At 39.8% G+C, this 16,011-nt stretch overlaps 1 protein-coding gene across 1 annotated transcript; it reads left to right on the top strand.

Annotated features, from left to right (window-relative positions):
• Window positions 1–596: 596 nt before the first annotated feature.
• lrrc73 (leucine rich repeat containing 73) lies at window positions 597–14,229 on the top strand. Its single transcript, XM_026937420.3, has 6 exons — window positions 597–2,463; window positions 5,358–5,518; window positions 6,311–6,433; window positions 8,525–8,625; window positions 11,595–11,790; window positions 13,866–14,229. The coding sequence occupies exons 1-6, from the start codon at window positions 2,192–2,194 to the stop codon at window positions 13,934–13,936; spliced, it is 924 nt and encodes a 307-aa protein (XP_026793221.1). The 5' UTR covers window positions 597–2,191; the 3' UTR covers window positions 13,937–14,229.
• Window positions 14,230–16,011: the final 1,782 nt, after the last annotated feature.

The raw sequence follows: 16,011 nt of genomic DNA on the forward strand, positions 1-16,011 counted from the left end.
CTACTTTGGGCAGAAATTAATTTAGTATGAGCAATTTCTTGATGCAGAAATGCACCGATCATGTATTTATGAATTCCTTTGTGCAATTTTTTTTTATATCAGTTTTCTTTTAACTGTCATGTACTCCTCCTTAGACTACATGGAGGAACTGTGGGTGTGAGATTATGGATATCTATGTGCTCATTATTTTGTCTTTGACGTGGACTTTGTATTTATAGGGTTGCTGTACAGAGAAAATTTAGAATAAAAGTAATGTATTAAAACAAGATTAACACAAGTTCTTTCCTGCTGAGAATTCATAAACCTACAGAGTACAGTGTCTGAGTGTTACAAGTTTATATTCATGTTCCAATAGAAACTCAGTGTTGTGTTTACAATTCAGTGATCAGTTATATTCAGTAATCATTGAGACTGATGACCTGCTTTGAGTAAAAATTCACTAGCTGTTGTCTCACCAACAAAATAGTCAGTGTGTCAGTGGCATGACACTGTGACTTTATTGTCATGTTTAAGGTTATTGAACCACTACTGATTCTAGCCATCATGGCTTTTCTAAGTCACACAGGAGTGGTTATATTTCATTTGTTAGAAGAGGAAGTGGAGATTTGAAATTACTTCTTTCCTCACCTCTTAGTGTGAGCTGTGGTGTAAGAGTCTGAGTTATTGAGGTTGGATAAAGACAAAGCTTTTCTGTATTCAGCACTGAGAAGACCTTGCCATATACCACCTGTGTTTGTGACAAGAATCTGGGCTCATCTTTCACCAAGCTCCATCACCAAGCTCCAGGCTCTGCAACCAGATCTACTCTGGATACAATTGGTTAAACTATCAGCCATCACATTTTGGAAGAAGGTTTGCATAAGAAATTAAGAACGTGACAAAAAACTCTAATAAGGCAAAGAATCTAATAGAGCATCATTTGGACATGATACTCATTATTTAGCTAATGTTCTTTATTCTAATGTATGCTACTTTTGACACACTTCCTGCTTGGTCTGAGTTAAAAAATCTGAAACATTTTGAACAATTCAAGTAACAAGGAAGTTGGAATAGAATGTACCAGCTGGCAAAGATGGTCTACCAGCTTGGCTTGTGTTTAGACAGCTGATCGCTGGTCAGACCAGGCTGGATTTTTCAGCAGGAAGAAGAATAGGATCGCAGGGCTTTCAGGGTATAAGGCGGGCTGTAGTGATCTGCCCCAGCAGGCTACAGCTTCAGCTGTGATGGTTTCTTTTGAATCTTCCATCCATGTGATGTGGTGACATGGTGGCAAGGTGGGAAGTAACAAAGCACAATTAATTTTTAGATTAATGGACACACTTTGATATGTTCCCTAGAGATTTAAACAGCTTGGATCTACAGATATAAAACTGCTGCTATTTGGAAGCCCATGTTATCAAACAGTGGATCAACCAGACCTCTGACTGGTAAAACTGGAACCATTAGAAAGCGCTGTGTGTTTTCTACTGGAATTTCATTAGGGTCTGAGGCTGTTCGTATACGCAAACTAGACCCAACTAATCGCATGTGATCCCGAACAAGGTACACGGTGTATATTTGTTCCATCAGTAGCTCTGGGATCTTTTCCCAGCTTAGGAAACACACTCAGTGGAGACTTGCATTGTAGGCGACCCTTAGCACAATTCCCCCTACAGTAAGCGCTCAGAAGCGGATTATCTGCACCTCGAGGCTTTCAGAGCATCGCGAGGGATTTGGCTGGATGGGCTGCTGCTCTTTATCTGGACGGGTGGTGTCCATGGTAACGGACACCAGGAACGATTAGCTTTGTCTGGATGCCGCAAAACGCATTCGTGTTTCTCACGCAGAAGTGGACAACCTGAACCTGAGAATACTGCACCTGTTCAAGGGGTTAAAGCCATATTTATTGGCTTGCCAGCCCAAGAAATCAAACGAATTGAAGACCTGTTATCGGAGGAAAGGTCTGGGTCTGTCGGAACTTTGGAGATGCTAATGGCATGACCGCAAATCCTCAGGGTTTGTAGTTTTCCTCAAGCGGCATGCTGTTTCCTTTTCGCATCAGCACTCTGTTGTTTTAGTGTGGCTCTGAATGATGTAGCTAGTTGTTTCGTGGGGGGCGTCGTCTCTTTTTGCTGCCGAAGTTAGCTGCCTTACCTCAGTTACCTGAATCGACGATGGTGTCGGCTCGAGCGTGACTTCCAGCCTCACCAAGATGCTGCCGGGTTCAATTCAGATCACAGGAGAGGCGCTGTCCGGAGCAGAAATCCGAGACATCTGCGACAGTCTGAAGGAGAACAGTGTGAGGCTGTTGTCGGTGCGGGGCTGTCAGCTGTCCGACAGGGACTTCGGGCGCGTGTGCCGCGGGGTGTCCGAGTCCCGCTCGCTCGCGCAGCTCAACCTGAACCTGGGCGTGGTGTCGAGCGGCGGCCGCGCAAAGCAGCTCGCCGAGGCGCTCACAGCCAACAGGTCCATACAGACACTGTTGTAAGTAAAATATACCGTGGATTATGTGCCTTCTAATTCTGCCTTAAAGCAGGTTTAACATTACTGAGCCCTGGTGCAGTTAACGACGTTTCTGAGTAACTTTCTCACAGTTCAGAGCCTCTCTTCATTCTGAATTCATTAGAGCCCAGTGTTCAATTAACTCCTACTGTACTGAATTAACACCCAGTGTACTGAATTAACTCCTACTGTACTGAATTAACACCCAGTGTACTGAATTAACTCCTACTGTACTGAATTAACTCCTACTGTACTGAATTAACACCCAGTGTTCAATTAACTCCTACTGTACTGAATTAACTCCTACTGTACTGAATTAACTCCTACTGTACTGAATTAACACCCAGTGTTCAATTACCTCCTACTGTACTGAATTAACACCCAGTGTTCAATTACCTCCTACTGCACTGAATTAACTCCTACTGTACTGAATTAACTCCTACTGTACTGAATTAACACCCAGTGTACTGAATTAACTCCTACTGTACTGAATTAACTCCTACTGTACTGAATTAACACCCAGTGTTCAATTAACTCCTACTGTACTGAATTAACTCCTACTGTACTGAATTAACTCCTACTGTACTGAATTAACACCCAGTGTTCAATTAACTCCTACTGTACTGAATTAACTCCTACTGTACTGAATTAACTCCTACTGTACTGAATTAACACCCAGTGTTCAATTAACTCCTACTGTACTGAATTAACTCCTACTGTACTGAATTAACACTCAGTGTTCAATTAACTCCTACTGTACTGAATTAACTCCTACTGTACTGAATTAACTCCTACTGTACTGAATTAACACCCAGTGTTCAATTAACTCCTACTGTACTGAATTAACTCCTACTGTACTGAATTAACTCCTACTGTACTGAATTAACACTCAGTGTTCAATTAACTCCTACTGTACTGAATTAACTCCTACTGTACTGAATTAACACCCAGTGTTCAATTAACTCCTACTGTACTGAATTAACTCCTACTGTACTGAATTAACTCCTACTGTACTGAATTAACACCCAGTGTTCAATTAACACCTACAGCACTGAATTAACACCTACTGTACTGAATTAACACCCAGTGTTCAATTAACTCCTACTGTACTGAATTAACTCCTACTGTACTGAATTAACACCGTGTTCAATTAACTCCTACTGTACTGAATTAACTCCTACTGTACTGAATTAACACTCAGTGTTCAATTAACTCCTACTGTACTGAATTAACACCTACTGCACTGAATTAACTCCTACTGTACTGAATTAACACCCAGTATTCAATTAACACCTACTGTACTGAATTAACTCCTACTGTACTGAATTAACTCCTAGTGTTCAATTAACTCCTACTGTACTGAATTAACTCCTACTGTACTGAATTAACACCTACTGTACTGAATTAACTCCTACTGCACTGAATTAACACCCAGTATTTGATTAACTCCTACTGTACTGAATTAACTCCTACTGTACTGAATTAACACCTACTGTACTGAATTAACTCCTACTGTACTGAATTAACACCCAGTGTTCAATTAACTCCTACTGTACTGAATTAACTCCTACTGTACTGAACTCAGTTTAGTTCAAAGCAAAAATACACAACAACAAAAAAAACAGCTACAGTGTTGAATGAAATTGTATTGTAATTATACTTTGTTGAGTTAAAGAAATAGTTTCAGAAAAGAAATGAAATTTACACAAAAATGTGTAAATGTGTGTGTGTGTGGTTGAACATCCTATTCCAGATTTAGTCCCCCTTTGCTGTTATAATAGCCTCCACTCTTCTGGGAAAGCTTTCCACTAGATTTTGGAGCGCAACTGTGGGGATTTGTCCAATCAGTCACAAGAACATTAGTGAGGTCATTACTGATGTTGGGTGAGGAGGCCTGGGACACATCTTCATGGAACTTGATTTGTGCATTGTCATGCTGGAACAGGTTTGGGCCCCTTAGCTCCAGTGAAGGGAATTAAATGTAAAATTACAGCATACAAAGATATTCTAGACAATTATGTGCTTCCAGCTTTGTGGCAACAGTTTGGAGAAGAACCCCATATGGGTGTGATGGTCGGGTGTCCACATACTTTTTGGCCATATAATGTACAGTATTTGACAGTGCTGAATTAACTCATTGCTGGCTCACAGCTCCAGCGTGCTGAGTTCGATTCTGAGCTCTCAATGAGTTTCTCATTTTGTACATTCTCCTAGTGTTTGCGTGGGTTTCCTCTGGGTTCTCTGGTTTCCTCCCACTGTCCAAAATCATGCATGCTGGCAGACTGGTTACGCTAAATTGCCCATAGGTGTGTATGTGTGTGGCCTGTTGCCCTGCAGTAGACCGGTGTTGCGTTCCAGGGTGAACTCTCCTGCCTTGCTCCCAGTGTTCCTGGGACAGGCTCCAGATCCACCGGGACCCTGATCAGCATGGAACCTTTACTGAAGATGAATAAATAATTTTTTTTTTGCATATCCCGTTTGAGTAAGAATGATTTTCTGCAGTCTGACAACATGTAAAACAACAGTAAAGGCAGGCCAGAGGAGGAGGATACCTAAACCTCCAACACTGGTTTACTGCACTAATTACAGTGTTCAGAGCTAACAGACCCCAATTAGGCATAGGTCAAAGCGACATGACCTTTGTCATATCAAGCACAGTAAATAGTCCTGAAAAGACATGCCTGTTCTTTATCAGGTCTTATATGAACTTCTTTAACCTCTCTGAGCATACAATAGAATCTTAAATGCATACTTTATATTACACAAAACTAAAATCACTACTGACACACTGTATCAGAATGCCAGGACTTTATTTGTCTAATTCCTCACATCATGTGTCCTATGTCTGTCTCTCTGTGTTCCTCTCATCCTCACAGTCTGCATGGAAGCCCTCTTTTAGATGCAGGGTTGGTCACTCTGAACACGGCGCTGTCAACTCACCCCTCTCTGGTGTCCTTGGACCTGGGAGATTGTATGCTGGGAGATGAGGCGATTCAGCTGATTTGTGGCATGTTGCCTCCAGATGGGGCCAAATCTGGTAAAAGATCATATTACCCTTGAAAAAATAAACACAATAAAATGCATTCACCTTTTCAGCCATGTGCATTGTTAACGTCACTTACAGAACAATTGAGTATTGAGAGTCAGATTAAAGTGAACATTTTTGCTTGCTATGCTGTTCAAAACGCTGCTGCTAGATTGTTAACTGGAACAAGGAAGAGGGAACATATTTCACCAGTGTTGATCTCTCTCCACTGGCTCCCAGTTAAATATCGTATCCATTTTAAAACATTGTTGTTTGTTTATAAGGGTTTGCATGGACTGGCTCCTTCATATATCTCCGATCTCCTTCTGTTCCACTGTAATGCCTCCAGGGAACTTCGATCAACTAATAGTCCTCAGTTGACTGTTCCAAGGTCACGCTTGAAATCAAAAGGAGATCGTGCCTTTTCAGTGGCCGCTCCACAGCTCTGGAATAATTTGCCCCCCTATATAAGAACTGCACCATGTGCTGATTTTAAGTCTCTTCTTAAAACTTATTTATTTACTGTTGCATATGGTCATAAGTAAGCGCAGTGGCATAACTGTAGTGTACTATCTGTTGCTGTGTTCTATGTTTACTTTTGTATTTTTGGTATATGCTTAAATTTTGTACAGCACTTTGGCCAACAGCTGTTGTTTTTAAATGTGCTTTATAAATAAATATGACTGACTGACTGGCTATTATTAAAGTTACAAACTAGTAACATTTTATTCTTAGTTAAATATTTGGCGTTACAAATTTCGTAATGTCTTACTTGTTGTTTTGATTTATATTTTTGTTCTGCAGGTCTCAGAGAGTTGACACTAAGTGCAAACCCAGCAATCACCACTAAAGGCTGGGCTCGCCTGGCAATCGCAGTGGCTCATAGCTCACAGCTGCGGGTCCTTAATCTAGACTACAATCCGTTAGGTAAGCATTCCTGAACATGCTGGACAAATGCTGTCATACTTCATATTTTATGGATGACTTACACTCCAAAAATTACATCTTATCAAGTGAAAAATACTGAATATAGTCAAATCTAGTAAAATATTGAATATTGAAAATATTGAATATAGTCATCTAGTATGTCGTATGATAAGATTACAGCAAACCAAATATATTCTTATAAAACCTACATTATATGGTCAAACATATGTGGACACCTGACCATCACACTTATATACGAGTCTTCCCCAAACTGTTACCACACAGTTTTAAACACAGTTGTCTAGATTGTGTTTGTATGCTGCAGTATTAAGAGGCCCAAACCTGCTCCAGCATGACAATGCCACGATGCACAAAGCGAGGTCCATAAAGACATGGTTTGCCAAGGCTGGAGTGGAAGAACTCGAGTTCCCTTCACAGAGCGCTGACCTCAACCCCACTGAACACCTTTGAGATGAACTGGAACACTGACTGTGAGCCAGGCCTCCTCACATAACATCAGTACCTGATCTCACTAATGCTCTTGTGGCTAAATGAGCACAAATCCCCACAGTCACGCTCCAAAATCTAGTGGAAAGCCTTCCCAGAAGAGAGGAAGTTATTACATCAGTAAAGGGGGAATTAATCTGGAATGTTCAATAAGCACATTTGGGTGTAATGGCCAGGTGTCCACATACTTTTGGCCATACAGTGTATTTCTAGACTTTTTTTTTTTTACTAATTTCAAGCTTGAAATAGTTTTGTTCTGTTGGCAGATAATTTTGCTCATTTTAAGCATTTATTTTTAGAAAGAAGCAAAACATTATCTGCCCTGTTCTGCATACATGAGCCCACAGATGCCTGCAGTTGGTGCCTGGCTATTGTTACTGTGATTGACAGGGGAGATAGTATGAGATCCCTCCCACCCAGAGAGCATGGCAAATTTTGCCCTATTGGACTCCCAACCATGGATGGCTGCGGCATCATTGGGATTTGAACTCGCAATCTCCCAACGAAAGGACAAACACTTTTCTGTTGCGTCACTTGGGAGTCGGGAATGCCAGTTTTAACATTAAAATGCAACCAGCTTTACTTAATCAAATCAGTATTAGTATTATTAGTGCCTTAAAATATGATATAGTAATGCATTGTTTTGTAAACAGGTCTGGAAATGAAACGACTGGTACTGAACAATCCTGTTTTACTTTGAATGATACTCTTCCCTTGTTAATGTGCTCAAGAAAGTTCTTGAGCACTACCAAGATAAGCTGGCTTTCCAAGAGGCTCCAGAGAGAAGGTTTTGGCATTTCAGCTTCTTGTAGGTGCAAAGCGCCTCATGGACCTGGCATGTAACGCAATGCATGTATGTTTGCATGTATAAGAAGCCCAAAACACGCCTTACATAAATGCAGGCAGCATTAATTCTGAATTTATTAGAGGGCGCTAGGCAGACACACCTATTCTTCAGGCCAATATGGTAGATTGGCGTCAGCAACACTCCAAACATTGAATCAAGGGAAAATGGTGGAAAGGTACAGCACGTTAATGGTCTGAAAGGAAAAAAAACAGTACATTTACCCAGAGCTGACATAGCTGGAATAGCCTAATGATAAAAGCATTCATCTAGGGCATGTTGGGCCTTAGTAGCCAGAGTTGGGTTTTTTCACATTAGAGATACAGAACTGTTCTGTTAATCATGTATAAACAGAAATATTTAACAACCTCTTATTATTTGTGTTCACTTTCTTTACCTCATTACTGTAAAATGTTGAACAAAATTGAGGTTTTAATAGTCTATCTAGAAATTTTCAAGTCAGTCACCCCAATATTCAGCCCACACTTACATACTTCATCCAGGTTGTGATGAGCACAGGCAGAAAAGCACCAGGGTGCTCTGTGAGAGAGGTGCTACACATTAATGACACTGTGTCCTTGTTTTAGTTTCCGAGTGTTTTGCTGATTATCACTTTCCACAGAATGAAAATACCATCTTAGTGTCCAAACTGCTGCAGCAATGCAGAGGTTGCAATTTTAGGACTCCAAAGCATAACACATTTCTCTCTGTCTCAGCTCTTTTCCAAATTTATTTCTTAGGGGACCAGATTGCTGGAATGCTGGCTGTTGCTGTGGCATCCAGCAGGACACTGGAGGTTTTAGACTTGGAGGGAACAGGACTCACAAATCAATCAGCACAGGTAAACAATACATTCAAAAATGCTACAGTATACTCAGGAATAAACACTGACAGTGTGTAACATAATCGAAATTTGATGGAATTTAGAAATGTGACCCACTTCATATACCACAATGAATGTGTACAACATCAATTGCTAATTTCTAATCTGTCATGTGATACTTCTGCTCTTCCATAAACAGCTATGATGCCAGTCAGACTGCATCATTTTTTTATAGAGTTAAATATTTTGGTTTACATTTATCTTTGCATGTGCTCTGTCCTCCTTTTTCTTTCTTGCTTCTGTAGCAGAGTTAAAAATGATCTGATATGAAAAATGTGAATTCTCCCAAAATTATTCTTTTTGTTGTTATATTTATGTATCATATTTGGATTATTATAATTATTACACTATTTACACAAAATATGATGGATACAGCCATTTACCTTTAATCATTAATCATTTACATTTACCTGCTTTTTTAATTTTACATACACACTTTGTCATCCCGCACTTTCCATACTTAGCAGCTCTATCTGCCTTGGTGGAGAATTTCTATGCAGTTGCCAACCTCAAGGATATTTTGTGTGCAGAATAAAAGCTGAGCAAAAGAGAGAGAAGAAAACCTCCCTCTGTTCGACTTGAATGATTGACACATCATTAGCCCCATTGCAAAGATATCGTAATCATCACACTGTTACTGTGACTGTCACGTCTCCTTAGTGATTACTGAAAAAGCATAGATTAAAAATGCCTTTGTAGCCTGCAGCTAACCCTGGCTACATCAGCTAACATTACTGTGATCAGCTAATGTTGATTTGGCTAGCAAGATTACGAGTAGATTGCATTTCACAAACCACCAACCGCCCACACAAACCCTCAGATTTACATCATACTTTATCAGATGTGCATCACATACATCACTCCCAAAAAGAAGTTCAGGTCTGTTACCACAGTGACTCCTGAGTGCTGGACATAAAGGGCCAGCACTTTAAGTATGTGATCAAATCTACAGTGTCCTCCTCAGCTGCTCTGAGGTCAGTTGAGAACCTTCCAAAACTACCGAGGTCCGGACCTTGGTGTTTTGAATGTCCCATCACATTCCACATTTAAACTAAATGTTTTAATTAAATATTAACTTTACAACATCCTCAGAAGGAGGTGAGTTACCTAGGGCATGTATAATTAGCTGAGTTAATGGTTAACTGTAACAGATGTTAAAAGTTAACGCCTTATTATAACGCCTCACCGTTAGCTGGCTGCATATAAACACTGCCACAGGGCTAAAAATTCTGAGCAACATGTCAGCAAAGATACAGATAGCCATGATGCCATGCTACCTTGCTGTTTGTGTGCATAACTGCAAACTGTAATTGCAATCCATTTTATAAAAAGAGTGAAAGACTTAGAAATACATGACTACAACTGAGAACTCTGAACAGGACAAATAGTTCCTCGAATATTTCACATTATATGACATTTAATAGTACTTATGTTTAAGCCATTACAATTCCTTCTACTTCACAAACAGCAGAGCTGCCAGCAGGTGATTACTGAGATCACTGTGGTTTCTTTTTATCGACAGCTCATTCTCTATGATCAATAACACAATCATTTCTCTTATGAACTCTGATAGAGTTGCCACTTTCTGCCACCGGAAAAAATATTTTCCCCACCATTTAAAATATACATGCATCCCTCGCCGGTCATCATAGCCTCTCCCTGGCTAAAGCACTCCTATTTGTTTTATTTGTCATCTGGCAAAGAACACTCTGAGGAACATTAGTATTTGTTCTACCATGACTAAAAAAATGTTTAAAAAAAAACGTGAGCCATCATGAACCTTCCCAACCCGGACTGCCATATTTGGCCTGAAATTATAAAGAAGGATAGACTAGAAAATTTATACTGTATTAATGATTCAAAGCATTTGATACATTTACTGATGCTGTCTTTATATGATATAGATTAGTTTCCAAACACATTGCTTCTCTTTACAGTGAGGAGTGGAAGAGCCTATGCTCATATAGTAGGTAGCTGATGAAACAAATGAAACTAATGAAATTAACCATATTTAGCCACAAAAGGGTGTCATAGATAGTGTTTAATGGGAATTATGAATAACTGCAAACATTTGTGAAGACTTCCAGAAGATTTATGTTGTATAAGCATACAACTGATATAATTCACTTTATAAGGAAAATGTACAATTCTAAGGGTGCTTGGGCTAAGTACTAGTAAACTCCACTAGAGGGCGACATTGTGCCCTCTTAATCCAGCTGCCAAGTGGGTCTGTGTGGTCCTCCCAGTGTGTGTGCTCAGTCCTGCCATTCTTACAAGCCTTACATGCCCAAAGACATTGTAAAAAAGTGTCAATTAGGAGTTAGAGACGGACTGATTTCAAATATAATATCTATCCTCACCGACTGTAGACTTTCAGTTCAATCAGGGATAATGTTTGACTATTAAAGATGGGCTTAGTGGTGCTTTTTCCACATGATATTTACTAAATATTTCACAGGTAGTAAATGAGAGTAGCAGAGAACAAATTAACCATCAGATAAGTCAGGAGTATCTGAATTAGTTTGTGAACTAGTTGGAACAGAATTTTGACCGGACCTAGCTTCAGAAGCACTCATTAAACATCCAATATTTGCTTTCATATATTGGAAATGAGTAGAGGAGTTTGTTTAATGTGTAATTTCCATTTCTATTTCCAAGCAAAGCCAAGAACAAACATACAGGCTAATAAGACGGACCACAAGCTACAATGGCTTAATGCTAGGTGCAGATCACCTCTTACACTCACTGCATTGCCTCAGAACCTCTCTGTCTCTTCACCCATCCTATGATATAAATACCAGAGTATATTCTGTCCGCACCATCAGCTCCAGTATATACTTTCATATATTGGATAGGACATAACACAGGCTGAAACAGTTAAGGGGCTTGTGCACATGTCCATGACTGTTCTGTTACTGCGGCACCAGGTCTTCCTGGACATGGTGGAGAACTACCCGACCTGTCTGCGTGTGCTGGTGCTGGCTGAGAACGCCATCAGCCCTGAGCTGCAGCAGCAGATCTCTGACCTCCTGTCTGAGGGCGAGGAGGATGAGGACAGAGATGCAGAGGCCCACGGCAGCTCAGTCACCATGCGAGAGAAACCTGCCTGGCTTCCCCACAGCAGTAAGGGCTGATCCACTCTCCCACACTGTCTTTCCTTCAGACTGAGCTAAACTCTCTCATTATCCCTCTTTCTCTTTCTGTGTGGAACTTTCCAGGAGTCATCAGCACTCTGAAGAACAGGAGTGTTGGTGTGTTTAGAGTAATACAGGGGAAACTGTAGCATTGCTTGTGCAATATAAGGACAAAGTGTATGCTTTATTTAGATAGCAGGGGCGTCCTGAAGGGCCACAGCACTGCAGAGCTTAGCATTCTACCTCTTTTAAAACCTGTACTCTTTACCAAAAGCTAGGTTTTATTTACGCAGTATAGCACAAGCAGGAGTGCGGTTATACTGAATATCAGCACGGCTGTGATATGGTTGTAGGTAATCACAGCCGTGCTGATATTCAGTATAACCGCATGACTGAGAGTGCGATATTGCTTTTATACAAACAGTTCTATAAACAAAAATTTAATATAGAGTAAGTGACATTTTGGACACAATATGGCCAAATGCTCTGTTTATTTTTGCTCCACTAGCAGAAGTATCCCGAAGAAGCCACACTCACTTTATTGCATGTTGGCTAGTTAGCTAGGGCCTGTTCTTCATATATCACTTAGCAAATGTAAGAATGTTGGATTAACAAATCTTAATTATTACAAATGGACTAAATATTTAACACTACACGTGCAAACTTGATTACAGCATCCGGATTGATTTGTCAGGGATAATTGCACTCTCTTGTGTTGACTGGAAAGGGCAGATATACAACATGAATTACAGAGCCCTGGAGCAGACAATAAAATATAGTATTTTTTTTCCCCATATACACAATGTTCATGTGGGGTCCCTGGTGGTCTAGCAGCTAAGGAGCCCACACTCTCATCGCCACAGCCCAGGTTCAGTTCCCAGGCAGGGAACCAACCCAGCCACTGGGAGTGTACTCCCAACCCAGATAAAATGATCAATGATCCACTGTGGCAACCCCTAACTTCACAAAATCATAATGCGTGCACCTGCTATACTTTATTTACTATTTGTGTTCTCAGTGTGCTGTTTGGAGTTTTCAAATTAATATAATTATACCTACATTTTGGTTAATCTGGATAAACTGAGTTTAAGGATCAACATCAACGAAAAACATTCAAAATATATGTACAATATACTGAACACTCTGCTTACAATATTCCACAAAAATTACTAAAAAAAAAAAAAAAAACTACTGCAGAAACCTATGAATTCTTCTAATTTAAGCTAAACTATAAGTAGGTGATTTATTAAATCATGCACATTTTCTTTAGATGAGGGGAAAAATTAGTCAGAACAGTGACTCAATTTGATTAATTTAAGTGCAAAAAGTGCAAAAAGTAAATTATACATAAACATTACAATTATGTTATCTTGATGTTATCTAGTTGTATCTCATGGCCACATTAAACTAAATTAATGTATATGGCTCTTTGAAATGGCCGGTCTTTTTACATTGCAAAAAGACTCAGCAGGTTTGATCTTACAAACTTGTTGCCTTGGCAACCCGTCCAACAGCGAAAAAGTACGGGATCATGTCAATTCACCAATAATCCAGTCCACATAACTTAGTAATGAAAAACAAGGCCCTGGTTTATAGACACAAAATTAAAAATGATTGTGTAATAAAAAAAGCACAGAGTTCAATGTCATTGTCTTATGTTTTAAGTACAAATTTATGACTAAGCAACTATTCCGCATCCCATATGAATGAATGAACTCCTTTGTCATACAATAGTGTCTGGGGAAATATCCTTGATTCAGATTTTCTGATAATTATCAAGGCCTGTTCAAGTTGAATTCAGTGTGTTAGAAGAGAGTAAACTAATCTAATCTCTGCAGGTGTTTGGCTCTCCAGAACCTGAGTCTGAGACCCCTGATTAGCTAGAGAGCTGCATCAGTATAAAAACCAGTATATGGTTAAAAATGTAGCATTTAACTCCATCTACTCCATGTAAAAAGAAATCAGTAGGAAGAGAAACAGTACTAGAAAACTGGAGTTGTCCTTTCCTGTCTTCTTTATAGCTGCAGTTTTCAAACGTTTATGCGATGTCTCTGACCCTTCCAGACCCCAACTCCCAGATGGTCCTGATGTCATCAGGACTGGGTGAGAGCTTTTTGGGAGAGACTGACTTGTGATAACTGGAGCTGCCTTTGGTTTTAGGTTTGCACTGCACGCCGCTACCGTCAGCCCACGTGTTAGCGTGCAGCCACTCACAAAGCATGACGTGTAGCATTTAGTGGTAGACTGTTCAACGCTGGCACAAAAATAACCTCGACCACCAAGTGACTTATACTCTATAGTGAATTATTTATTTGCCTGATGTACAATCTATTTATAAGTAACTATTTAAGCAACAGTGTACTCTTGATTAGATCAGCTAAGTAGGGTTGTTGTGATGGCCTGAATAAATCTATTTACATCTTTCTAAGTGCTGTGTCCTTTTCATAACTGTGTCCACTTAGTTTTATTGTCACCATCAAGATATGATGGTGTCTGGTAAGTCAGCATTTTGGTCTTTTTTTATAGGTCATTTTTATAGGAAGAAAAAAAAATCATGCAAGGTGTTGCTACCTGACTATGAAAGCTTTACACAGTGAGATTTAATGGTGTTTGGTAAGTCAGCATTTTGGTCTTTTATCGTCTTGACCTTTAAAACTGCACAGGATAACACAGAAATGCGCACTGAGTGAGTGAAGCCAAATTTCCTTTAAAATGCAAATTACTTTTTTATTTTTCTTTTTTAAGTTCAGCATGGTGTACACTCAAAGCATTTCTACTGTTCACATTAAACCCACAGTGTTTTTCAAACCATCTAAAATGATGAAATTCCCCAGATGAATGAGATATTTCAGTGAATTATGCTGCCTTCCCAGCTCATGTGTAAAGCAGACCATGTTGTTTATATTGTTCAAGAAAATTGTGATCCACTTAAAGCATTGCTTAAAGCATTTCTGGCCTGCTTTATCCCTTATACACAATGGTGGACCATGTTTACAAATACTAACATGGTAAAACAATATGGAATGTAATAGGATTCTTTTTCCTTTTAAACTATAGTGTGTTGTTACAGATTGAAAATCTAATCTGTATTGAGGAAGCTCTGATTAGGAGCTTCCTATTCAGGAAAATAACTGGAGTATAGATTTGCCAATTCATTTGCTATGTGCTGAATATCAGTTTTATTCATTAATGTGTCCGTAAAGGTTTTTCAGTCATCCAGGTCTTAATGATTGTCTAATCGTTGTATGTCTTGGAGACTGGACTTTCACTGAGTTCATGCAGATGCTTCATCCAAAAGGCTTCATGAATAGTGGGGAATTTATGCTATTGAAAGACTGCATATGATTTACACCCATGACATAATTAGATAAACATGGTAGCAGTAAATTAATGCAGGTCCGACTGCCAAGACACAACACACAAAATGTGCAGGTACATCGTGCACACGCAGGAAAGAACTGCAGTAGGGGAAGAAGGGGAGCTGGTGGACACAGACAAAAGTCTTTGAAAAGTGCTGGGGAAGCAAAAAAAAAAAGAAAAGAAAACCATGCATGAGACACGCATGATAAAGACTTTCAAGATGTAATAATGGGAAGTTTTCCCATCCAGAATTCTTCATTACATGAACTTGCCATAAGCTTCCAACAACTACCCAGAATTGACAGCAACAGATGTTACCAACAACAGCTAGAGTGCTGCAGTTTATTTCCCTCCTTCACTCTAATCCTTAGTCCTGAGAATCAGCTGAATACACAAAACACCAGCCCTAACTTTGAGTGGTGTTTAGGGCTATTCAACTGCTTATTTAAAAAAAAAAAAAAAAAAAAAGACAGAGAGAGATCAACTGCATTGGATTTTTCTTCCTCAAAACCTACAATACATCTCCATATTGCAGTACACTAGCTTTTGTGTTCTGTTGCTGCAGTTTGATTAAGCAGCTCCCTAAGGACAAGGATCAGAGATGGAAGCAGACACCACTGCAGGAGAAACTCCCTCCCTGCTGCCACCCTGGCCTTTCAGCCAAGCAGCTGCCAAACGAGCCAGACAACACTGGAGGAGAGTGTTTTCTATAATAAATGAAAGGCCTATGATCAATCACCTGAGCTGCTAAGTGACCAAGACAAGCGGAAGGCAATTTTTCCAGTGCGTAATAGTGCCATGAATCCTCTACCCACTAATCTCCCTCTGACAGGAGGCCTATGTTAAAAGG

Source organism: Pangasianodon hypophthalmus, chromosome 3 (assembly GCF_027358585.1).
Source record: "Pangasianodon hypophthalmus isolate fPanHyp1 chromosome 3, fPanHyp1.pri, whole genome shotgun sequence".
Taxonomy (NCBI): Eukaryota; Metazoa; Chordata; class Actinopteri; order Siluriformes; family Pangasiidae; genus Pangasianodon; species Pangasianodon hypophthalmus.